Consider the following 25,519-nt stretch of genomic DNA (forward strand, 5'->3'; position numbering starts at 1 on the left):
TTACTGGAGTCCAATGCCTTGATAGTTCAGTTTCCCCCAGGTAGTTGAACTGGTTCTCCTTCTGTCGTCTGGGATGAGCGGTAAACAATGCTTCATTGAGACGGACTGAAACTTGATCCGACTCAAGCTGAATGACAAGATGTGAATCAATGTGAAGTGAGGCATTTATTTTTAGTTATACTACAGCACAACCCAGTCAAGGAAAGGGTGGGGAGGGAGGGTTATTTTTCACAGCTATTTAGATGAGTTAGCTTACAAAAATCTCATTTGATGCACTTTATGAACATTGAGAACATACCTTGTGAAAAAGCAAGTTTTAATTGACAAACTAAATATGCTTTGTTTTAGGAGCACTGGTCTATATTGTCTCTGCACAAAGTCGTCAGTACGTCTTTGTGAGCCCACCACTGAACTGGACTGAAGCGCAGAGCGTCTGCAGACAGGTCTACACTGACCTGGCCACCACGGAAAGCACAGCTGACGTCAGCGCCATTATCAGCACCACATCAAACTACACAGGCACGTTCTCAATATTGGTATCAGATGCATCATGTGTATATACAGTATATGGAGAACACACAGCAGTCAGGGGGAAATCGTTTTCCAAAAGTTTTTTTGATAATCTTACTACGAATTGATCAAATTGAAATGTGATAATATGGAATGTGACGACAAAAGCCCTCAATTAATAATGAAGGAGGCACATAATTTAAGGCACATAATTTAAGTTTAAGTCATACTCAGTAAAATCATTTACTTTTCATGTGTATTCAACATTTGTGAATGAACATCTTTGAACAGGCGCGGCTTGGATAGGTCTCCATGATGACTTGGTGGGCATCTGGAGATGGTCCCTGACTGACAGCAACTTTTATGCTGAAGGAGAGACGGAGTTTAGAAACTGGCATCCCAGTTATCCCATCATTTTCGGAGTGCACCCGTCCTGTGTGGTGCTTCTTACTGGGTATGGATTATTTGGCACTTGGGCAAACACTGACTGCAGTGGACGACGACCCTTTGTGTGCTACAATGGTGAGTTTTCTGACCGCGTTAAGACTTAAGAAAAAGCCCATTAGATCCACGACTTAATTTTATTTATTTATAAAAACATCTGGCCACTTCTATGTATTTGTTATATTTGTGGAGGTGACATAATGTTCCTTCCCACTGAATCAAAATGAGCAAATGGGGTGTCTGTGATTTCATCCTGATGTTGTTTATTGTTTATCCAGGTACGGTAAATGACACATCATCCTTTGTTAAGGTTGACACATATTCAAATTGGACAGAAGCTCAGAGATTCTGCAGGGAGAATTATGTCGATCTTGCTAGGTACAGTACACTTTTAATCACTCTCTTCCTGTTTATTTTTCTTGCTTTGCCTCTAAGTTAAGTTAATCTTTAATGATATGACCGTAAATAACTTGTATCTGAGTCACGAGTCATAAGGTATGATTAGGATCATGCTGCTGTTTCTCTCTCAGTATCCGAAATCAGACAGACAATGTCACCATCACCAACCTGGCAGGAGAGGACTTTGTGTGGATCGGTCTGCACCGGGAAAAGCTGTGGTCTGATGGGAGCTCTTCTCTGTTTCGACACTGGGCCAACGGGCAACCAGTCTCTGACGCAGAGGGATGTGTCTCCACAGCGTTCAATGACTCAGGACGGTGGTCTGATAATAACTGCTCCCTCAGTTTCCCATTCATCTGTTACACAACAAGTAATGTATCTTATTTCTGCTCACAGACTATATACAAGTTACAAGTTGCCTGCATAGGATTACAACTTCTCAGAAGGTCTTACGATTTAGTTGTACAACCCACTGTCTTATAAGCTGTCCTTTTTGTCCCAGTTCCCCCCAATGCAGAGGGCTTCAGATCAACAGGACAAGATGAGACCAGTATCACTCTGCAGTGGAATAAAGTGAACACCGATGTCAGCTTTATTCTCCAGTTTAATGGTTCAGAGATAAACATCACTGCACCAGATGGAGACGGACCAGTAACTCACACAGTCTCATCTCTCACTGCTGGAACTAAATACACATTCACTCTCTTCTCTGTGTTTGAGAGCGTCAGAAGCAGTGGAGTCAACATTGCTGCAGTCACTGGTAAGATATACAACTTAAAAAAGATGCTCTGTTGTTACTCAGGAAACCATCATTTTGTCACTAAGTGTTCTGCTTCTCTACTAACAAACAATCTGAATTTCAAATCAAGCACTGTATTCGGCAACATAATAAACTTTTTCATTTCTCGTAGTAATGAAACTTAAAAGACTAGTTTGGGTGTTTGGAAATGGGATGGAGTGAGGTGTTTATCCATAATCAGTGTATTACCTTCAGTAGATGATAGTTTGCACGCTCCCAGCTCAGTGAAGCAGACAGGAGTTACCTCACGGAAGCAAAGCATCATACTGATGTGGACGGGGGCAGCAGAAAAATGTATTTCAGCCACCTCAAAGAAAGGCCCACCAAAACAAAATCAATATCTGTTCAAGTCTATTCTAAATATAGAACATTTTTGCCGGCTCACCACCTGTTGCACTTTTTGCTTCTTTCTTTGTGGGCATTCAATTTCATGTGATGCAGAATTAATTATTTTAACACCCAGATTGTGTGAGTTCATAAAACCCTTCAATGCTTATTTTCTTTCTCAGCTCCTCCAAACACAGAAAGCTTCAGATCATCAGGACAAGATGAGACCAGCATCACTCTGCAGTGGAATAAAGTGAACACCAATGTCAGCTTTATTCTCCAGTTTAATGGTACAGAGATAAACATCACTGCACCAGATGGAGACGGACTAGTAACTCACACAGTCTCATCTCTCACTGCTGGAACTAAATACACATTCAGTCTCTTCTCTGTGTTTGAGAGCGTCAGAAGCAGTGGAGTCAACATTGCTGCAGTCACTGGTAAGATATACAATTTAAAAAAGATGCTCTGTTGTAGCTCAGGAAACCTTCACGTTATTTTCAGTGTGACAGTGTAAAACTAAGATGTATTTGCTATGTCTGCCATTGTGGCACTAAATGTCCTGCTTCTCTACTTATACAGTTTATGAATTTCAAATCATGTACTGTATTAGCCAAAACATTAAACTCCATCTTTTCCCAAAGTAATCCAACTTAGAGTGCTTTGAATTTTTTGGACTTCCTCGTTTATGGTACATTACATCTGTCTCATCAAATACACTCCCTGATGTGGATACAGTTGGTTTAAAATGTGACTCAACAACATTCTTGCTCATGCAATTTTGTCTATCATGACCACCATTAGGTTTTGTTAAAAATGGGATACAAAATGTTTCAACTTAAACGGTCAGATGGTGCATGAATATGTTTTTGTTAACGTATTTTTTTGAGAAATTCATTCCCATCTCTTTTTGTTACTCAGCTCCTCCAAACACAGGAAGCTTCAGATCAACAGGACAAGATGAGACCAGCATCACTCTGCAGTGGAATAAAGTGAACACCGATGTCAGCTTTATTCTCCAGTTTAATGGTACAGAGATAAACATCACTGCACCAGATGGAGACGGACCAGTAACTCACACAGTCTCATCTCTCACTGCTGGAACTAAATACACATTCACTGTCTTCTCTGTGTTTGAGATTATCAGAAGCAGTGGAGTCAACATTACTGCAGTCACTGGTAAGATATACAACTTATTCACTGAGTTTTTATCCAGGCGTAACACTGTTGTTCTCTGAAACACATGCCACTGCCAGTATACCTGATGATAAAATATACATTTGAATGGCATGTGTAACACAGTAATTGTTTAATGGCTAACTTGTGATTAATGTGGTTAGTTACAGTGTAGTATTGGTCACCACCTATTGAGTTCAAGTTGCATCTGCAAAATTTGTTTCAGCAGCAAAAGTCGAAACGGACATCATGTTGTTGAAAGTTGATTTCTTTCCTTGTTGTTTGAAGTTTGAAATTGTAATTGTGTTTCATTTTATTTTGAGTATATATGTCATGAAACTAACGTTCAGATAATAAATTATTATATTTTAATGTAGAGGAATTTATACATCAGATTTGCAAAGGTAATTCACACAATATGAATTCATCTTTACGTATTCCTCTCTCCATGTAATCAAACACCATCTTGGCAAAACTTCTCTGCCTATACGTCCTACAATAAAAGGGCCTTGTAAGTAAATGCATTTTTTTTCATTGATATCTCAGATATATTATTTTCATCTTATATTTTTTTATTTGTTATGACTCAGACTTTTTAGATCTACTTCAACTGTTGCCAAAAAGAGAAACTAAGCTGCTCTTCCCTAGGTTTACAATACAACAACCATAATAAATTATTGTTGTTGTATTAAAAATGATTTAAAACTTAGTTATATTAATGGAAAACTATCCATTTTATCATCATGTGTTTTATGTCATGTTTTTGTGTCAACAGATTATGTTGTTGGATTGAACATGAGAATAGAGTCATCTGTTCAACTGTCAGACTTGGACATGCAGGATTTGTTGATGGAGGTGAGACTAACTGCTGTTTCATGACTAGTTTGTATACACTTCAGTCAAATATTATATATAAATAAATTATTATCACATAAATTATTTAGCTCGATATTAACATTGTTGTCTGTTGTGATTTTTGTCTTTAAATCTAGTTCTTCAAACGATACGGATTGTCGCCACAGTTATCGGTGAAGATTCTATCTGTGGAGCCATGAGACCAGCGGACAAAAGACTCGATTTAGAGGAGGTGAAAGGGTCTGCTATGCAACAAAAAAATTGAAATCTTTTTGATTATTTCGACTTCAAAAGAATATGTTTTATCAGATTCCAGTGAAATGTAGTTTGACCTATTTGGAGAATATTCTTAAATTTAAGACATGGCTCATCCCGAGTACTTACTGCATAACAGTTCTACACCCTATGTACTACATACTAATTCATCATGTTATACTGTTTTTGCTGTTAGCACACAAAACATTTCAACATACAACATCCCATTCTCGTGAACATAATATCTCAGGAACACCTGGAGGGAATTAGTTTGGCACAAATGTAGAGTCAAGGGGCTTTACAATCTGTACAGCAAACAACATCTTCTATCCTTAGACCCTCGACACGTGTTGGGAACAACTCCCAGGCTTTAATCTTGCCCTTCATTCTTCTCTCTGCAACAAGCTGCCAATCTGCCACAGCTTGTTGTACAGAGGGTGGGAAGGATTATCCAAGATGGCTTTGATTTAGTCCCTCGTTCTCTGCTCTGTCCCTTCTGAAGGGGACTTCAGTGTTGTGAGTCCAGTCCAGGTTTTCATTGATTTGGCCCCCAAGGTAATTGTGTGTATGAGTCACCCACTTAACCTTCATCTAGCTTTCCACCACAAGCTCATTGGTTTTGCTGATACTGAGCTTCAGGAGATTGTTGTTGCACAATGTGATGAAGCTCTCTATCAGTCCTCTGTACTTCTCTGTATTCTTATTGTGACAGTGTTGTGAAAATGTGTGTAAATGTATGTATTATGTTTCTGTCCATTTGAAACAAAAAGGCTTGGAACAGTGATGAATGTGACTGAGCTTTATTCAAGTACTTCCTTGTTGTTGTTCAGTCCAAATACAAAACAATAGAAATAAAAATGTATTATACAATATAATACAAAGGAATTCTATACAAACCCAGGAAGGCACCTGATCTAGGCATTACTCCTCCCACCCTGGAACAACATGGTGGTTGATAGCTTAGACCCAGAGGGAGTGGTAACCGCGAAACCCGGGAGGACTTTGGCTTCACAGCCGCAGTGCCAGTGTTTGCCTTTGCTACCTCAGAGGTCACGTTTCACATTCAGCAACAAGGTAAGACCAAAATAATATAGCGGATAGGTTTTTGTTAATATTTTGTAAATCTTTTGATGAAACAAATACAATCATTTTGAGAATGTCTCAGTTTTTGTTTTGTCAGGCAGAATGAATGGAATATAATCGGGACGAACATTTGAAGGCATTCGTCTTCATCCCTGGTGGGCTGTGCAGTGAATTATGGGAGTGTGGTACTTGGAAACATTTGCAGGGCGATGCATGTTAGTCTTTGGATTGTAACGGGTCTGTTCAATCCGTGTTTCAAGCTAAATTTACAGAGTTCGAGAGAGGCTGAGTCATGTGACCGTGCAGCTGGACTTTGGCCAGTGTGCTTTGAATTGTTTCAAGTTAATGATGAAGAAGTTAATGCAGGTACTGTAATTACGTTTATAACCAGAAACATCTTAAAGACCATGAGGACAAAAGTTCTGAAAGATGTAGTGGCCTACACTGTATGTTTGTAATGTCTTTATTCTTTGAAAGAGGATTGTATATCTCGCCAAAGCACTTTTCCTCTGTGACTCAGAATGTAAATAATTAATTTCTTATTCATAATCAGTGAGCAGATCTTCTTTCTGAGGGCATGGCCTCCCCCAGCGTTCTCCTGTCAGAGGTGCAGTTTAAGTGTTGCATCTGTCTGGAGGTTTTCTTTGAGCCGGTCTCCATCCCCTGCGGTCACAGCTTCTGCTTCACCTGTATCACATCACACTGGGACAACAGCCATGCCGTCAGCTGTCCCAAGTGTCAGACAGCCTTTGAGGGCCGCCCAGAGCTTTGTGAAAACTCCTTCGCCAAGGAAATGTCAGAGCAGATCCGAGCAAGAAGGCAGAACGGCGTGATGTCAATGGCAGGAAAATTAATATATTGTGATGTGTGCGTGGGGAAGCAAACAGAGGCCCTGAAGTCCTGCCTTGTATGTCTGACCTCATATTGTGAGAGTCACCTGGAGCCCCATCTGAGAGTTGCCACCTTGAAGATACACAAGCTGATTGAACCCGTGGCAACGCTGGAGAACCGGATGTGTAAAAGGCACCAACGGCTTCTGGAGTTGTTCTGCAGGAGCGACCAGAGGTGTGTGTGCGTGCTGTGCACAGAGAGCGACCACCGCTGTCATGACACCGTCCCAGTGGAGCGAGAGAGTAAGGAGAAGAAGGTGAGGTCCTAAACTCATCATCATTGTGTAATCATCCCATCAAATACATTGGACTTTGATTTATTTTTGGTTTCAATTACTGTTCTAATGTTCAGGCTCAGATGAAAAGGATCGAGGCTGATGTGCAGCAGATGATCCAGGACAGACTGCAGAAAGTGAAGGAGATCAGACACTCGGTGGAGCTCAGCAAAGTGAGTTGACATAAGATCATAGAACAGCCTAAGTGAGTGTTTCCTGTTGGATAAATTGGTTCGGTGTCCCCACTCTCGTCAACAAGCAGCTGTTTTGAGCTGACACACCAATACAAATCCACTGAGCGCTGCCTGCTCGGCACCAAATAACGGACAGAAAGTGGAGCGGTCAGTATTGTAAAGAGATATTGTAGTAATGTCTGCCTGAGCAGAGAAGGAAGTCACACTCCCTCTGTGTGCCATGTTATCCTTGTACATCCACGTTATAACCTGAGCACAGAGAAGCTGTCCTCCTTTAGGACATGAATGTAAAAACTGTTTTCTGGTGTCAAACTCAACACATACATCATTCAGCACAGTGAGGGTCCTGCATCCATGTGAAGTATGTAACATTCAACTTTTTTTTCATTCTTCAATGTCTTCAGGAAAGCTCAAAGAGGGACATAGTGGAAAGCACGGAGGTCCTCTCCACTCTCTTTCGTTCCTTGGAGACACGTCAGGCAAAGCTGGTGGAGATGATCCGGAGGAAGCAGGCAGCAGCAGAGCAGAGGGCGGAGAGGCTCATCACAGAGCTGGAGCTGGAAATCACTGAGCTGGAGAGGAAGAGAAGAGAAATGGAGCAGCTTTCTCACACTGAGGACCACCTCAATCTTCTGCAGGTGAGGAGTCGTCTCACAGTGAGATATTTAATAGTCACACAAACAGAGATTCCAAAGAGCGCTCTAAAAGATGTACGGACTGGAGTGAAGTTGTTGTTGTCGCATATCTTTATTTCCGTCTCATCTCTCATCTTGTCCGGCCTCTTTTCTGCTTTTTGCTCTCTTATTTGACGTGTCAGAGGTTTCCTGCTCTGAGTTGTCCGTCATCTGTCAAAGCCTGCACCGACATCATCGTCCATACAGACACATGTTTGGGGATTGTAAGGAGAGAGGTGGCCAACATTGAACAGCAGCTTCAATCAGCTTTGAAAAAGCTTTCCATTCAAGGTCAACTTCTACGATTTTTCTTCAGCATCACTACATTCTGTGAGAATACAGACGCTTACATTTAATCAATAAATTAATATTTGTTTCATTTTCGACCATGTGTTCTTATTGACTTACAGAGCACGAGAAGATGCAGCAGTATGCAGGTAAAACAATAATAGTCTCTAACACATTGTTCAGCATATCGGTTCTCTCTCTCTCTCTCTCTCATACCTTTTTTCCTGTTTCTCAACTAAATTAAAACATAATGTACCTTGAAAAAAACCATGAAATACTGTATCAATGAGAAGACAAAATTAGAGAACAGTGGACTAGAAATCGGACATATTAGTGATCATAACATCCGAAAAGGGCTGAAGGTAACAATGATTCTCACTATTTTTTGATGATGAGAACGCATGCCACAGGATACTTACAGACACTGCAAACTGGCATGCAACTGGATATTACCTGCATTTGTAACACTTGAGTATTTTTCTGGACACCTCAACTGATGGAAACCACAAACAAAAAGAATGATTCAATCTTTGGAGAAAGGGGATAATAAAGTTCAAAATCCTACGTCTGTCCAACAGTGGATGTTCATCTGGACCCCAAGACAGCCAACCCTTGGCTGGTTCTATCACAGGATGGGAGACAGGTCTGGGATGGAGATGTTGAACAGAACCTGCTGGACATACCAGAGCGTTTTGACAGGGCACCATGTGTCCTCGCCACAAGGGTGAATAACGATGTGGTTTGTATGTGTTTATCCTTGTAGGGACGTTATGTCTTTCTGCTTCACTCTCAGAGATGAACAGTGTCAGTGACCTGAGCCTCTCTTGCTACGCAGGGTTTCACCAGCGGGAGGCACTACTGGGAGGTAGACGTGGGAGATAAAACAGCATGGGACTTGGGTGTGGCTCGACAGTCGATCAACAGGAAAGGTGTGGTCACACTGAGTCCAGAGGACGGTTATTGGACTATTTGCTTGAGGAAGGGCAGCGAGTACCGGGCATGTGCAGAACAGGCAGAACGTCTGTGTCTCTCTCAGAGGCCCCAGGTTGTTGGGGTGTTTTTGGATTACGAGGACGGCACGGTGTCCTTCTATGATGCAGATGCCAAGTCACACATCTATTCCTTTACACAGCTCGAGTTGACCGAGGCCATGTTTCCCTTTTTTAACCCGGATACGTGTGACAGCGGCAGCAACACATCACCACTTATCGTCCGCCCACTCAGTGCAGTCAATGAAAGCAGGGATTTAGATGACATTACAATATGATGTGAAATGTATATTTACTGTCTGTTTATATGTCATGGTGTTTTATTTCAAAAAGTATAAAACTGTTCTCTGTGTTGATGTGAACACTTATTTTTTTTAAATGAGAGAATTTGTGTTCAGTTGACAACAATAACTTTCACATATGGATCATACATAACCATTCTGACTTGCCCCACTCCCCCAATAAACTGATGTATCTGTTTTATATGCTTACCTCTCCTCCTCCTCTTTCTTCTTCCCTTCGTCTGTGCTCAGTACAGATCTTAGACCTGCCTCACTCCAATAATAACCATGCTCAGTCATCACAGACCAACCACACAACTGACTCCAGAACACCTCTTAGATTGTAGAGTTTGACAACTGCTAATCAGATTAGGACATGGATAGGATTAGCCTCAAGGCAGATGGAGCGCTGAGACAGTCTCAGGATTTAGCCCTTGGTGGAGGCATTATGCACACACAGAGTACTGCACACTCACAGGTATGTCGCGGAACTAAATGCATGCACACAAACACAGTGATTGCAAGTAATTATTTAACACTCTGGTGACTTCCTTAAAGAATTAGGAAATATATAAAGAGAGAGCTAAAAGGTGTCGTGGAAGGAATATGAGGATGGTCGACAGACAAGGGTAAGTCAAATAGCATGTTAATATAGTTTTCTATGTTGATGTCGGTTACTGTAGGAAGGAATATCAAAATGTAAACCAATGTCCTAGCAGTAGGATCCCTGGCATTTATCACTAATTGTGCAGCAATGTAGATTTTAAAACGGCAAACACGTTTAGGAATTGCCATATTTTGCTGATGACTTAATTGAAAAATAACAGGGAAGCTTGGGGATGACAACTTCTCCAGGCTTGAGCAGATGAGCAGAGTGTTTTTCACTGAAGAAAAGCATAACTGCAACTGAGAAAATACACAGACCTTAATTTTCTGCCTTTTGCCATTAACTGGGATTAAGTGTATCTGTATTTGTGTAATAGAAAGCACTGCCTCCAATATGGATCTTGTTTAGCCCCACATTGCTTGAAATACTGGGAAAGAAATCCTTTTTTTCAAGCTCCTAAATTTACACAAATGTAAATGTGACAAGTTATGGTCAGAATATTGATTTTTGGTTTCTCTGAACCTTTCATATGGATGGAGGCCAGCGAACCAGCAGTGGATATCATTATGACAAGTTTACTGGTGTGACGTTTCAAAGGCCAGAGCTGAGTGGAGAGGTGTGAAGTCGCCAGTGATGGATGAGACAGCCGAGGACCTCCCAGTCAGAGATGTGGGACTGATGAGGTCGGGACGGATGCCAACTGCCCCAGGTTTGTGTGTAGTCTTTTGGCAGTATGATAAACTATATATTTATTTGCTCTGCTGTGCTATAACTTGTAATATCCTCAAGCCATGGCATATATTTCCAGCATAAACGGGAAGGGTTTAACATCATAAATATGACGTTTTTTTCTGCCAATGTTGTAAACAAAAACAAAGCTGGTCTCATTTTAGTATCACTCAACATGAATAATGTGACTGTGTTACTGTAGAGCAACAGAGCAAATTAGTTTAAGTTAAGGTTAAGTTGGGTGTTTAGTTGTAAAAGTGAAGTTATGGGGTTGAGGGAATTCATTGACTCAAAGGTCCGTGGGAATTCTGCAACAGAAGTGCATTTCTTTATATTTGTGTAAATAATACATATTGACGGTCTTGACTAAATCTGTATGTTTTCTCCAGATACTCTACATGATGTGAAGACATGGAATAAGCATCATGCCACGAAGACAAAAGGTAAAACCACTCTATAAAATTCACCCTTTCAGTTCATCCAACTCAGATTTTCAGACTTTCAATCAAAAGCATTCAAAAGTACATTTTCATAAATGTGCAAAATGTTGGCTATACCTCGCTCTCTCTCCAGCAGATCCTCAGCGCCTGTTTCGGTGTCCCAGAGAGCACCTGGAGGACTTGTGTCTCAGACTGCAAGAGGAAAACAGTGTGCTAAGACAACACACTCGTACACAGGAGATGAGGCTACGCAGGTAACAGAAACATTGACGCTGACTGTACCTAACACAAGACACTTTGGCGGAATAGGGCACATCACTGTGCTGTCCCACAGTAGCTGTTACAATCGTCTCTGTTGTGGCCCTAGGATGTGATTTCAAGATATATATGATAAAGACAAGTCCCCTAATATGGCTGATTCGCCCTCCTCTTCCTTGACTAAGGATGTCTACCAGACTGATGCGTCTCCGCCAGCTCCGTCCTGGATCCAATTGTGTGAAGGAGAGGGACATGGAGGACACCATACAGGAGCTGGAAGCCCGTGTGGCTATGCTGGAGAACCAAAAACGGCTGCTGCTGAACAAACTCAGCCTGGCCAAGCAGCACTTTATGGACCTCGGGGGACGCACGCCCTACAAGTTCAGTAAAGGTGTGTATGTTTTACATGATTGTAAGCCAGGGTAACTACTGTTTCCTCTTCAAAGTTCAAAAGTTCAAAGTTTGCTTTGTTGTCAATTCCACAATGTACTGAACATACAGGGGAGTTGAAAAGACGTTTCTCTCTAGTCCAACATAAACATATAAAGTGAATACAGTGCAATAGATTAAAAAAAACATTTAGACAATATATATATAATAAGAGAAAAAAAACAAAAAAGCTATCAATCTGTATTTAGCAGCAGTTGGACGTGGGGAGTCTTAAAAGAGAGGAGGGAGAGATTTCAGAGAGTTCAGCTTCCTACCAGCCTGGTGGACGAAGCTGTTTGAGAGTCTGGTGGTGCGAGCACGGAGGCTCCGGTATCTTCTCCCAGAGGGCAGGAGGCTGAAGAGACTGTGTGAGGGGTGGCTGGAGTCGCGCACAATCATGGTCACTTTGCGGGTGAGGCGAGTGTCATATATGTCCTGCAGGGAGGGGAGTGAGGCACCAATGATCCTTCCAGCTGTGTTCACTATGCGCTGCAGGGCTTTCCTGTTGTAGTCAGTGCAGCTTCCGCCCCACACAGTGATGGTTTGTCAGGATGCTCTCAATGGCTGCCATCTCTGACCTTCCCCCCTCTCTTCTTCTTCTCTCACGTGTCAGGTAAATGTATGGAAGTGGAGGGCGGAGTCAGGAGGGCAGCCCAGACTGCCCCGCCCCGCTACGGCCCCACATTGGAAGACACCAGGGCAGAGATGGAGAGATTGTACGTGTGTGATGTCCAGAACACTGAGCAGATGTTTTCTAACCTCTGATCATATCATTGTCCAACTTTCATTCTGCTACCTGACTCTTTCTTTCTCCTCTATCCCCCCCCCTTACCTCCAAACCCCCTCACGACTCCATGCTGACCTCCCTCTAACCTCCCAGCAGGTCCAGTGTAACCGAGCAGGTGAGGACTGCGGAGCTGGAGCTGACTGCCCAGGCGCTCAGAGACACACTGCGAGAGAAAGAGAGAGAGATAGATGGAACTGTGAGAGACATAAGGAAGCAACAGGCTGACAGACACAGGTGGCTACAGCAGACTTGCAAATACTAATATAATGGCTTTCTTTTGTGTTTTCCTACTTTTTGGAGTGTATTGATACATTTGTCACTATTTGAATACATTGGCTGAACTGTGGTGTAGCCCCACAGACAGAAGGGCTTGAGTTTGATTCCCGAACTGGACGGCCCTTCTATCCAAAGTCCAAAGTCCAAAGACATGCAGTTTAGGTTGATTGATGACTCTAAATTGCCCGTAGGTGTGACTGTGAGTGTGAATGGTTGTCTGTCCCTGTCTGTCAGCTTTGCGATAGTCTGGTGACCTGTCCAGGGTGTACCCTGCTTTCGACCTGTCCAGCCCCCCCCCCCCCCCCCCGTAACCCTGAACAGGATAAGCGGTTGAAGATAACACAGTGTACTTTGCTACAGTTGAAATGAAAACAATGATACCATTCTTAGTCAGGCAAGAGGAGAAGAGTAATCTGTTTTTATTGCCAATTTCCCTTTTCAAACAATCCTGTTTGAAAGCTGTTTTGTACATAAGCAGGACATTGCAGTGGTCTTTCCACTAAAAGACACTCATTTTGGCAGCTGCATGTCAATTCAAATAATAAATCCTGTTGCTGTCTCCATGTCAGAATAACAATTGGAGAGAATGTGGATCTGATCCGTCTTCAAAAGCAGCTTTCAGTCAAGAGCACCGCTCTGAGAGTCACACAGGAGAAGTTCAACAACCTGCAGGAGGTTAGATGACCTTATTTGTCTGTAAATCATTCTTTTTTTCTGTAATTACAGGAGCTTAAGAATTCAGGTTCAGTACTTTAGTCCCTTACACACATATGTCATTGGTCATGTGCCTTTCTTCTTTCCTTCCAGGCATATGAGAATCAGCTCGAGGAGGTAAATGCCCCGCTACACAAACAGCTTTATGAACACCTGTGGTAGTCTGATACTTACTCATATTCATTTTGAGTGTCATGTGTTCACCCCAGCGTCAGAGGTCAATGAGGGAAAGCCATGGAGCTCTGCTGGAGAAAGTGGAGGAGCTGACTGAACAGCTGAAGCAGGAGAGAGAGAGAACACTGGCACTGGAGGGACAACTCACCACTGCTACCCTGTCTCTACAGACCCTGGACAAGGTACCGCATCTGGCATGTATAAATCCAGACGAAGAAAGGCTCAGGATTATGAAACGTGTTTTTTCATATAATTTATTCTCTCTCTTTCATCTACAGGACCGTATATCAGACCTGGAGGGAGAGAGGGATCAAATAAAAGAAAACTATGACACTCTAATAGAGAGGTGAGAGCCCTGATGCTATGGTGCTCATTAACCAGGAGGTTTGACGGATCATACCTTGGCTTCTCTGGAAATTGAGATGCACAGTAAATGCGAGTTTCCTTGCAGGAGCAGCAGAACATGACTTTAGATCAGATTTATGTTGATACAGAAACGGCTTTATTTATTTGAGGACTACACATGTACAGTAGTCCTAACATATGAGAATGATTTCTCAACGTAGTTTTGTGTTTCACCTTGTATTTTTATACTCACCCTTTTCCTTCCTAGTACTTTATCTGTGCAAAGCAATCACGACGGCAAGGTGGAACAACATAGAGAAGTGAACCAAAGGAGGGAGGAACAGGGAGAACACATCAGCAGGATGGACATCCGGAGACTTGAAGAAATGCTGCAAGCAGAGAGGGGTGAGAGAGGCAGGCTGGAGAAGGAGAAACTGAGACGAGAGAAGGAGATATTGGAGGAGAAGAGGGAGTGCGAAAGAGGTAGGAGTCTCAGCATGGTGGCACTGCATGTGCATCTGCTGCGGTTTGACAAAGAGAAGGAATGGAGTTAGTTAAGGAAGAAATATAACACCTGAAGCCTCACCTCTTCCAGTGCCACAAGCAGACAGTATATTCATTTACAATATGATTTATTTACTTATTCGTCCTGTTGTTTCATTTAGACTCTTCTGTGATGACGACAGACAAGCGAGAGCATCTGGAACAGGAGGTTCTCCAGTACAGAAAGCAGATTTCTGCTCTGCAGGACAGACTGGACTCTGTCACAAAGGTCAGAGATGAAGGACTGAATAATATACTGCTGAACAGCCGTTTCTCACATCAGTCTCTTATTTGTTTTCTGGTGCTATCCTGTTTTTAGCACACGTTTCATCATCGTGCTTCTCTCTTCCAGGAGTTTGACATGAGTGTTGAGGAGCTCAGTGAAACTCTTATACAGATCAAGGTTTGCGCACACTTTTTTTTAAATTTCTTTTTGTTTTACCTCTGTTAGAACTGCTTTAAAAGCCAAACATAATTGCATTGAAACCTGATTGCATTCTTTCCCTCCAACTACAGGCATTTAGGATGCAGCAGGAGAGCAGGGAGAGGCTGGGTTTTCTCTGGGCTGATGGGAAGGTGGAGGATTCGCCCCGTGAGCTGGTTAACATCCAGGCATCGCATGCTGAGACTGTGCTGGAATTACAGAAAACAAGAAGCCTTCTACTGGTGGAGCACCGTATCAGTAAAGACCTTCAGGTACACACGCATACACAATGAACACATTTGTCAAACACATGTAAACTTACACAAAATTGTAATCGGCATTGTTTTTCCTTTTTGGTTCCCAAGGAAGAGTTGAACACAGTCAACCAGAAGATGGGAAGAGAGAGGGAGGAGAGTAGAAGGAGGAGCTCAGAGAAAGACAAACTTTTATCAAAAAGAGCTCTTCAGATCAACGCTTTACAAGGTATTAACAACACTCATTTATATATTACTCCTAGAGCCAAGAGAACCCAATATAATTCCTCATCAGTTTATTCTGTGCTGTCTATCACTGATTCATTGACAGGAAGGAGATGTTTGCAGTTTGTTCAGAAAAGAAATCTGGGTAGTTAGCATCAGAATCTCAAAACAAAGTTTTTTTTCTACTTGTACTCTGAAGCTCAGTTGAAAGAGTTAGCATACAGCCCCAGGAACAGCAAGCGGACCATACCAATACAGTACACGTGGCCAGCTGGAGACCAGGAGGTGGTACAGCCCATTGAGGAGGACATGTCTTTTTCTCAGCTGAGATCTGGGGAGTCATTGTTGGAGATCCACCTTAAGGTCCAAAAAACAACAACAGATGTTGTACCTGAATTAGTTTTTTCATTCAATGTTTCCCATGGGGCTGAAACCTTCTTTTTTGCACCTTCAGGCCGCCACCTTCACCCCAGAAGGTCTTCGTACCATGGGCAGCATCCACCATGACGACAGTGTGACCTTCTGCACCTACAGCCTTTTGGACTTTGAGGTGCACTCCACCCCTCTGGTGTCAGGCAGCCAACCGGACTACGGCTTCACGTCACGCTACGCTCTGACAGCCCGAGATCTGGGCAGGCTGGGAGGTCAGGGGTCAAGGGTCAGAGTGGAGCTCCACCAGGCGTTAGGTGGGGTCAGGTTTGTGACACATGGAAGTGGGCAGATGTCCCTCATGGGGGCTATGGAGAGTAGAGGGGAGCGCGTCGGTGGACATGTCAACATCACAGGTGAGTGTTGCATAAAACGAGGCAATGTACTGCATTTCATGCTACTTTTTCTGCACAGTTTGTGAAGATGACGAGATTGCCAGTTTCTATACCTTAATAGATACACTTTATTTTACATATTATGTTGTAATGTTCTTATTTATGACATAATGCACTGTGTATTTTTTTGATGATCACTTTTCTGAAGAATCTGTCCGTCTATCTGTCTCCGTCCAAGGCTCCGAGGGTGCACTTGTTGGTGTTGTGGATTTCTGGGTGCGCCTGTTTTATCCTGCAGAGCCCATAGACACTGTGGCAGAGAGAGGAGCAGACAGGAGAACAGCGGCACAGAGGGGTCCTGTGCACATCTCCCTTGGCTGGCAGGATGCTGGTCATGAGGTAAAATAGGGTGATATTTTGTCACTTACCCTATGTGGTGCATAGCCATGGAGGTTGTTTTGGCTTTATTTCTTCAGACTGTGATTTTTTCGAGACAGTCACGTTTACTCACAGTGAACATTTAAAAAAAAAAGTCTTTCTCCTCAAGAATAGTCCGGAAAGAAACTGTTCATAGTGAGGTCTGTGGTTTAGCCTGTGTAACAGGGATATGTTATTTTGGAATCAGAACAATTCATTTTTATTTTTTAATGCTGTTTGCAGGAGTTACATGACTACGGTGGGGGGATCCCCAATGAGTTGGTGGTTGTGTTGGAACATTGTGTGGGCCTCAATGCTCGCTGGCCTGGACTTCTTCCTGATGCCTACCTGACATACAGGTTCTATGACCTGCCGCCTCACGTCTCTCAAACAGTCCAGTCCACCACTGACCCGGTGTTCAGTGATACTACCAGCTACCCACTAGCTGTAACAGCTGATGTGTTGCACTACCTGAGGTATGATCAAATATGTAATATTTTGGAAATTCAGATAATATTGAAGAGGGCATTCACTTGTTGTGACACAGCTTTCTTACATTTTTAATTCTTTTTTTTTTTTAAGGAGATAAGTTAACTACTGGGTTAAAATAATGAATATCCTAATAAACTTGAGAATGATCTAAATATTTCCGTTTTTATAAAGTTAGTGCTTTAGATAATCCCTATTTTTGCAATGTTCAACTCTGCTTTTGTCCAGGTCCAGCAGTTTGTGGGTGTATGTGTTTGATGACAGCGATGACCAGATACCACCAGCCTATCTGGCCAAGACCCCCGTCCCACTGCGAGCCCTGGCTACTGGCAGGGAGATCAGAGGTAAGGGAGAGAGAAGTAACACAATTACATTATTAGTATTCATCTCCCACTAGAGGAAGCATTAATATAGATGAAAGTGGAAGCCAACATCTTATATTTACATAATTACGTCACATATCAAAACCTAAACTACCCAATCATCAGTTTAGAATTGTTTTTCTCTCTGTCCGGCCAGGTGACTATGTTCTGAGGGATCCGGCTGGTGGACCTCGGGGCATGGTCAGGGTCTTGATAAAATGGAAGTACCCCTTCCAACCATCGGTGGACACTATGCTGGGTAGACAGGACATGGAAAGATCTGAGAGGGAGGAGAGGAGGAGAGAGGAGGCAGAAGCATCACAGAGGCCAATAGCCAAGCCCAGAGCGAAGGTGATATTATTAGTGTGTTTTCATCATCATTTAAGCATAGAAACTATTTTAGTTACTTATGTCTGCTTTACAGCCGCGGCCTCCAGCTGCAAAACAGAAAAGCTCGCAGAACATACTACCAGAGCAACCCACCTTGGTGAAACCACTGGTCACAGGCAGGAAGAGATCCACCAAGAGGTCACCTGACACACCCCATCTCACGCCTGATCCTAGACTGACCACACCCTCTCATTTGCCAACAAAAAAGTAAGTTACCGATTTTCTTTTTTTCTTTTAAAAAATCCACTTGATTATCTTGTTATTGTAGAACTCGATGAACTTGATGGAGGTCTAGGAGATTAAGGATTTGTCAAAAACGGAAACTTTGTAGAGACAACCATCACAAAATGTTTCAACAGATTCTAATTGTTAGAAATTGTTCTGTTTTTTCTGAGATTTTTGAATTAAATCATACAGCCTGTGCATTTGTAGTATGGTTATGTTTTTCTTTTAAATTGAATCATTGTATTTAATCATTTAATTTCAATCTTTTTGAAGATCTTCACCCACCACACTGTCGAGGACGAGCTCTGCCAGCGATGCCAGGACTCAGGTAGGAGCTCATTCTCTCTCTCAAAAGGCCTTAAAACAATATCTGGTTACAAATGTTTAGACAATGTTGTGGAATGAGAAACACAGGTAATTATAATTGGAAGAGAATAGCTGGTGAATGGGTTCATATCAAATTTATTTTTCTCAGGACCTTCCCTCTGTGGATCAGGTGTCAATGGATGAAGACGAGGAGAGGAGTGAGAGTGGTAACTATTCATGTCGCCGACATTATAGGCTTACGCACCTGCTTTGGGTTTCTTGTAGTAATTTGAATCCTCACTATGCCCATGTTTAAATATTTGTATAGGAACACATTTGTCCTCAAAACCTTTACACAATATACCTGGGACACATATGAAGCTTGTATGTTGTCAGGGCTTTTGTTTTCAGCCCAGCCAGTCAAATTGAAAATATAATGAATCCAGTTCTTTCTCTTTTTTTTGACTAAACAGCTGCTGCAGGAGACAGTGAAGTCCCAGAGTCTTTAGAGTCAAGTTCCTCACAAAGCGACATTATTGTCATCCCACCAAAACGTAAAATGAGGAAGGTACGAACTAAGTAACTGTGTGAGTGAGAGAAAATGTGTGAATGAAAGAGAAAAAATATACGATTTTTCTATTATTGACATCTGTATATCTTTGGATCTGCTATAAGGTCAAATAGTATGATATAGATAGGTGACTTGTTTTATCTTTCAGGGTGACAAGCTGAAAGTCGAGATTCTGTCCCTGTCCTTTGAACCGTCCTCACGCGTGACGCTGGACAAGTCAGTGCAGCGTGTTTATGTGGAATACCGGCTGCTGGGCGTCCCGATGGAGACGACAGAAACACCCATGTCCCTCCGCAAACCAAAAAAGGGAGAGGAGATTCACTACAACTTCACACGAGGTGAGAGTGGGTGAGCTTTGAGTGTAGTTGTTTCTAGAAAGTTTTTATTGTTTTATAACTTCCAAATCCTCTTGTTTGCCTCTCAGTGATATATGTGGGTGGTTCACAGTCAGCTCCACTCAGACAGTATCTTTACACCATGTTGGAGGGCACTGACCCCAACGAGGGCAGGTAGAGTCATTAGTGTCTTTTGTGTCACCTTAATAACTTAAAATATCAGCAAATACATCAGTTTATTTCTCTGCACTTTATGGATGTGTCAAGTCCCGAACCACGAAATTGAAGTCTGTGTGTCATGTCAAGGTTAAAGTTCACAGTGGTCAGTGAGCCGATGGACGACGATGAGGACTGCGTGGACGTCGGACATGCTTTTCTGGACCTGCAGGAACTGCTGCTCACTGGAAATGATGTCAGCGACCAACAAATTGATGGTAGGTGTTGTATTTGTGTCATAATTTTGATACAAAGGCTCTTAAAACAAATCGATTGTGAGGACAACGTGTGAAACACAGAGTTGTCTAACAGTCGGACTGTCCCTGTGTCTCTGTTTTCCTCCAGTGGTGAGTGTGGATGAGGACAAGGAGGTGATAGGAAATCTGAAAGTGTCTCTGGAAGCAGCGAAAGCTCTGACTGGGATATACCAGGAGTTTCACCAGCGAAGAGAGACGAAGAAAGAAGATGACACAGATGAAGAGGAGGAGGAGGAAAAATAATTAAAGGAGCAAGAGGAAGAGAAGAAAAAAGATCAAATAGTGATAGATTGAGGATGATAGTGACTTCTGAAAGCAATTAGTATGAGATTAACAGAGAGGTTGTGTTCTGTATGTTTTATTTTCACCGTTTGTAGCCTCTTCTTCAACAGTTCCCAAAGCAATTAAATAAAGAGGCATTTTTGAAAGGCATGTGATGCTGTTCTTCGAAGTTTATTTATGGATTTTTATAACTTTGTTCCGATCTTTCAATGTCTAAGTTTATCCAGTGTGTATCTTTATCATGTATCTGATTGACAGTGTCGTGTTAGTAAACATTTTCTGGGTACATTTTTTTCTCAACTAAACTCAAAGCAAAGAACTCTCAAATAAGTGTTACATGATTGTGTGTATTGTTCTTCAAAAAGTCATACAATTTAATTCTGTTTCGTAATCCTATCCTAAAATGGAGGGTAACACAATAGATTATTTTTCGACTTCATATCAGACACGGCTTTTAGTAAAGGCATTGTCGCTCTGAAAGAGAGGTGTTAAACAGATGATGATCTTGATGATTTGTCATTTCAGGAAGATGCTATTTGCAGTGCTTGACATCACATATGGAGTTCTTCATGTCTAAAATTGTTGATTAACTCCTTAATTTGAATTTAATCAACGAACTGAGACCTGGAAAACCTGGAACCAGTTTAATAATATTCCATTATTACTTAACACAGGGCAAAGTCAATCAAACCACATCTCAATTTACCAAGTTAGTCTCGCGAGACTGGGATTCAAGGCGCGAACGAAAACTCCCGTATTTCCGACAGTCCTTAAAATCATTGCCAAATTGGAGAAACATGTGGTCGACCAAATTCACGGCAGAGTAAGTTAGTAATTTAAAAACGTTTACGGTGAAGATACAAATTGAAACAACTGCCTTAACTTCGAGTTGTCAAACAACTTTAAAATTGGAGCCGGGGTTCAGTTGATGAAGCCATTGCGGTTTTGGGGTCCTGGAACTAAAAACATCAGTTTTAAAACTTCCATCTGTTATGAATAAGGCTAACGTTACATCTACAATTTGCGCCTAAATTAAACAATGGTAAGTAACGTTATGTGTTGGCTTATATTTTTACAATATAATAATGTATTATATGCCAAATAACTAGCCTGAGGCTAGTTTATTAGGATGCTAATGCTAGCTTAACTCTTTGCAACATAATTAGCGTTACCAGTACCGGTAGTTTCTTTCTTAGCAACCATTAAAGTTACGAACGTTAATGGTGGCTAAGACGTTCTGTAACGTTAGCTTAACGTTAGTAAACGGCGCGTAAGACCTAACGTTAGCGCTACCTACGTCATGCCATCAAGTCTCGTGAGTAAATGGACCTGTCACTTTCACAGAGTCTTATTTATGAAACGACACACTTTTTGGGTTGTGAATTAACAGGAGATGATGAAGCGTGTGAGCCATCAGCAGGCCAGCCAGCTGCTGCACAACAAGTTTGTGGTGGTGCTGGGGGACTCCAGTGAGTAGTGACCCAAGTTATGTAGTATATATAACTAATACATTTACGTTTGTATATGTTTAATGCTCTCCGTATTTCACCCGTAGTTCAGAGGGCTGTATATAAGGACCTTGTTCTGCTGTTGCAGAAGGAGAAGTTTCTCTCCAATAAACAACTGAAGAGCAAGGCAAGTGTTCATACTGATTTCAAAAAAGAAGATGACACATCAACTGTTTTGTTTGGAGTGGCAAACCTTAAGATTTCACTCCTGGTTGATTTTAGAGTTTCTATGTCTAATTGATTGCATAGTTTCATTTTTGGTGGGAGGCCAACTAATACAGCATTTTTTCAATCTATAAATATTGTAAAACTTTCATCAGTGGACCACAGCCTCAATCACCATTATGTTACCTTTTTCTGTAGTAAATAGAGACTTTGATTATTTAAATGAACATCTTTGAGATCGCCACTTTAATGTTGTCATTATTATAAGCTGTGGTCTTAGAAAGTTCAATGTCACAACTTTGGAAGTCGTTAGACTTGTTTTTTAGTGGCCCCGAGTGCATACTTTATTCTAATGATTTTCTTTTTCCCCATGCTGGTAGCTTGTGTATCCCACGTCATTTCTTCCTGTTGTTCTCAAACTTGTGTTTTCCTCTTTCAGGGAGAGATGAGTTTTGAACAGGACTGCCTGGTGGAAGGTGGTTCGTTGAATTTCATGCATAATGGAACTGGGTACAAGGAGGTTCGCCAGTTCCAGTCCGGCCACCATTTAGTCAGATTCTACTTTGTCACGCGGGTTTACTCTCCCTACATGCAAAGCATCTTTGATGACTTGCGCAATGGCCGGAAACCTGATGTAGTCATCTTCAACTCCTGTGTTTGGGATATTTCCAGGTGGGTAGGTGGAGGAGTAACTATTAATAGTAAATAGTAATATGTAACTATCTGTTTATGTTTTGGAATATACTGCAAAATATGTTTTTGAGTATTTTCATATCCCACGCATTCATCCTGGACTTGGAGACGTATACATGCATTTATCGAATCACAAACTAAATAGTTCACCCAGCTAACGTTTCCCGTCATATACGACCACATTTAACTTTTTTAGCTTGTGGGTGGTGAGATAGCTGAACAACTGTATGGGACAGAGGTGTGTGTGTGTGTTTTGGATTGGCAACAACTGTTGACATTTCCGAAAGGGCGATTGGATTTGGTGCATGACTGTGTGAGTGTGAGACAGCTGTAGCAGAGGATGAAGCACTGCTCAGCTCGAATGTGAAAGGTTTGCCTGACCTGTTCCCTGGTTTAACATGTCACTGAATCTCTCTTGACTAGTTTGTGCACAGTGCTTTTGTCCTTCTGTATCTGTGTTGGGTTTCGTAGATACAACTCCAGTTGGCTCGACAACTACAAGGAGAACCTGCACATGTTTTTTGCTGAGCTGAGAGGGATCGTACCGAAGGAAACGCTGGTCATATGGAATCTCACCATGCCCTTAGGAAAGACGATCAAAGGCGGGTTCCTGGTGCCAGAGGTACATCATCGCCAAACACCTGCATCATAAAGAGACATGGACATTTTATCTCGTTGGGTCAAATTGGTGCACAGTCTGTCAAAAAATAGTCTTACACCTTACTGGGAATTAACATTACCAGAGTGTGTAACCACTGCTTAGGCAGCCATCCATTCAATCCACATTGACTGTCCTCCGAACCAGCTGTCCTGTCAATAGCGGGATGACGGGTGGACAAACTGAACTCAAGGAAATTGCATTTTTATGTATTACCGGTATGTATTTTATTTGTCTCCATCCGCAGCAGGATCACACTGTATCCCCGTAGTCAAACCTGTAATTGTATAGTGAAACCAGGATGATTATAGATGTAGTTAATACGTTCACAGCAAACGGACAGCAGGAGACTTTTATGATTTGAACAGGTGTCTGTGGAGTTCACTTTAAACTAGTCACTAAAGTGGTCTTGTAAAAAACATTGTCCTCTTCTCCCTCCCTCACCTCAGATTGAGCACAGGGCTTCTCTCCTGCGTTATGATGTGATTGAAGCAAACTTCTACAGCAGTACTCTGGCTGACGCCTATGGGATGGATGTGTTGGACCTCCACTTCCATTTCCGCTTTTCCCTGCAACATCGTACTGTGGATGGAGTCCACTGGAATGCCCTTGCCCACCGCAAGATAACCTCTCTGCTGTTGGAGCACTCTGCACAGGCCTGGGGTGTTGCTATGCCACTGGCTGTTGTGGGTGAGGAGGAATACTGCCCACACACACACACATCTGTAAGGCAGGATGTGGTGAAAGGTCACTGACTTCATGGAAACATGACTGTGGCAGAGGCATACAACTGGAAGCCTGTGTTTCTATTATTTTAAAGACATGTTCTTTCTTGTAGAGCATACTGAGGTTGCTGCTCAGCTGCCAGCCAGTGGAAATTCCAAAGCTGCAAGTAAGACAGATGATGTAATGGGATTTGGATTATTTGTATTGATTGCTTGTTTGATTAACAAAGAGCAAATATGGGTAAAATAAATTACTCATGGTCTTCCAAGATTGATCCACTGGACATTAGGATGTTTGTCACCTGCTAAATTAAAACACTGTCAATCAAAAAGTATAAAAATCAGTTGTTTAACTAACAATTTTAAATATATTTTTTTATCCATGTTCAAATTACAATGGTGGACAGATGTTGCCCAATAGTATTTGATATTTCCATTTTCAATTTTGCTTTGATCTCCATTTGTTTTCTTTTGGGATTTTGATTAGTTTAACAGATAATATTGGAACATAATTTGGGCTTTTCTGAAATCTGAGTCAAAATACTAAAAGTACTCAAAAACTAATAGTCAAAACTAATGTCACATTAAAATAGTCAAGCTCTAACAATGTGCTGTAATTGCAGAACATGTCTACGTCATCTAACACATCAACAATTAAATGTCGTGTTCTTGTGCAGTAGAAGTCATAAAAAAACAAGATCATAGCAAAGTGTCCATCTCTTAACACCTCCCTCATCTCCCTTTCACAGAGCGACACGCATCAAGGAGAAACTACAGCTACAGAGAGGACTTTACTCGTGATACCTGGCCTTGTAGTTTCATGAACGTGCCGCTACCCGCATATCACCCACCACCCGACCTCAGAAATGGCAAGTGTTTGAAGGACCAATGCATCTGTGGGTCTTGTGATCCAGTTATTGGAAGTGTCTTTGAGCTTCCATGTCTGCTCTTGGGCCTATTAACGTGTGATGTGTGTTCTGCAGGGTTCGACTACAGGCCGCCCAACCATCACCATCAACAGAATGTGATGAGGAGCCGACATGTCAGACCCCACTATGCTCCGTACACCCACCCGAGACACAGTCAATACGACCGCCATGGCCGCTACTACTGAGGCAGGGAGTTTTTACAAGATGCAGATGTGGTCGAGTTCCACTAATTGTTATTTACTGCATACATTGTTTCTCAACAGGCTTGTAACTAGGACGAAGTATTAATCCTCAAATTGTATTAATTTCAGTGACTTATGTCATTTTTGTTCTATTGTAAATATATTTCTCAGCATTTTAATTTAAATTCTGCATGTGTGTGTTCTATTAAAGTTTCAAAGGACTGTTTTTGACTCGAGCCTTCTGTCCCACACAGTAAGCATGGTACAAAGATTTAGTTGACTTTGCACATTGTTGTGGAAATATGTGGTAGAGAAACTGCTTTAGCTTTGTTTGCCCGAGCCTGTACCGATTTTAATCTTGCTACATTTGATCAACCCTTTGGTATAACTTACTAATGCTG

The 25,519-nt window shown here is 41.9% G+C and overlaps 3 protein-coding genes across 3 annotated transcripts; all 3 read left to right on the forward strand.

The window, feature by feature from the left end:
- Positions 1-6,395: 6,395 nt before the first annotated feature.
- Positions 6,396-9,436, forward strand: LOC306796952 (E3 ubiquitin-protein ligase TRIM39-like; the record flags this gene model as incomplete). The annotated part of the gene is made up of 7 exons (XM_079296047.1): positions 6,396-6,995; positions 7,091-7,186; positions 7,612-7,845; positions 8,025-8,172; positions 8,292-8,318; positions 8,748-8,893; positions 9,005-9,436. Exons 1-7 carry the CDS (start codon positions 6,426-6,428, stop codon positions 9,434-9,436), a joined length of 1,653 nt encoding a protein of 550 aa, XP_079152173.1. The 5' UTR covers positions 6,396-6,425.
- A 1,288-nt stretch (positions 9,437-10,724) lies between these two features.
- rpgrip1 (RPGR interacting protein 1) lies at positions 10,725-20,219 on the forward strand (the record flags this gene model as incomplete). Its single annotated transcript, XM_079295894.1, has 29 exons — positions 10,725-10,755; positions 11,165-11,218; positions 11,352-11,469; positions 11,659-11,864; positions 12,516-12,618; positions 12,783-12,923; positions 13,535-13,640; positions 13,773-13,796; positions 13,889-14,035; positions 14,132-14,199; positions 14,467-14,681; positions 14,864-14,970; positions 15,094-15,144; positions 15,258-15,437; positions 15,531-15,648; positions 15,844-16,007; positions 16,099-16,429; positions 16,647-16,807; positions 17,069-17,301; positions 17,543-17,658; positions 17,834-18,027; positions 18,101-18,273; positions 18,565-18,619; positions 18,767-18,824; positions 19,071-19,165; positions 19,317-19,506; positions 19,593-19,677; positions 19,810-19,937; positions 20,065-20,219. 29 exons carry the CDS (start codon positions 10,725-10,727, stop codon positions 20,217-20,219), a joined length of 3,807 nt encoding a protein of 1,268 aa, XP_079152020.1.
- A 1,435-nt stretch (positions 20,220-21,654) lies between these two features.
- Positions 21,655-25,121, forward strand: LOC306796829 (PC-esterase domain-containing protein 1A-like; the record flags this gene model as incomplete). Its single annotated transcript, XM_079295895.1, has 8 exons — positions 21,655-21,727; positions 21,814-21,893; positions 22,371-22,603; positions 23,096-23,246; positions 23,732-23,972; positions 24,121-24,174; positions 24,757-24,903; positions 24,991-25,121. 8 exons carry the CDS (start codon positions 21,655-21,657, stop codon positions 25,119-25,121), a joined length of 1,110 nt encoding a protein of 369 aa, XP_079152021.1.
- Positions 25,122-25,519: the final 398 nt, after the last annotated feature.

Source organism: Melanostigma gelatinosum, assembly GCF_949748355.1.
Source record: "Melanostigma gelatinosum genome assembly, chromosome: 23".
In the NCBI taxonomy this organism is placed as follows: domain Eukaryota; kingdom Metazoa; phylum Chordata; class Actinopteri; order Perciformes; family Zoarcidae; genus Melanostigma; species Melanostigma gelatinosum.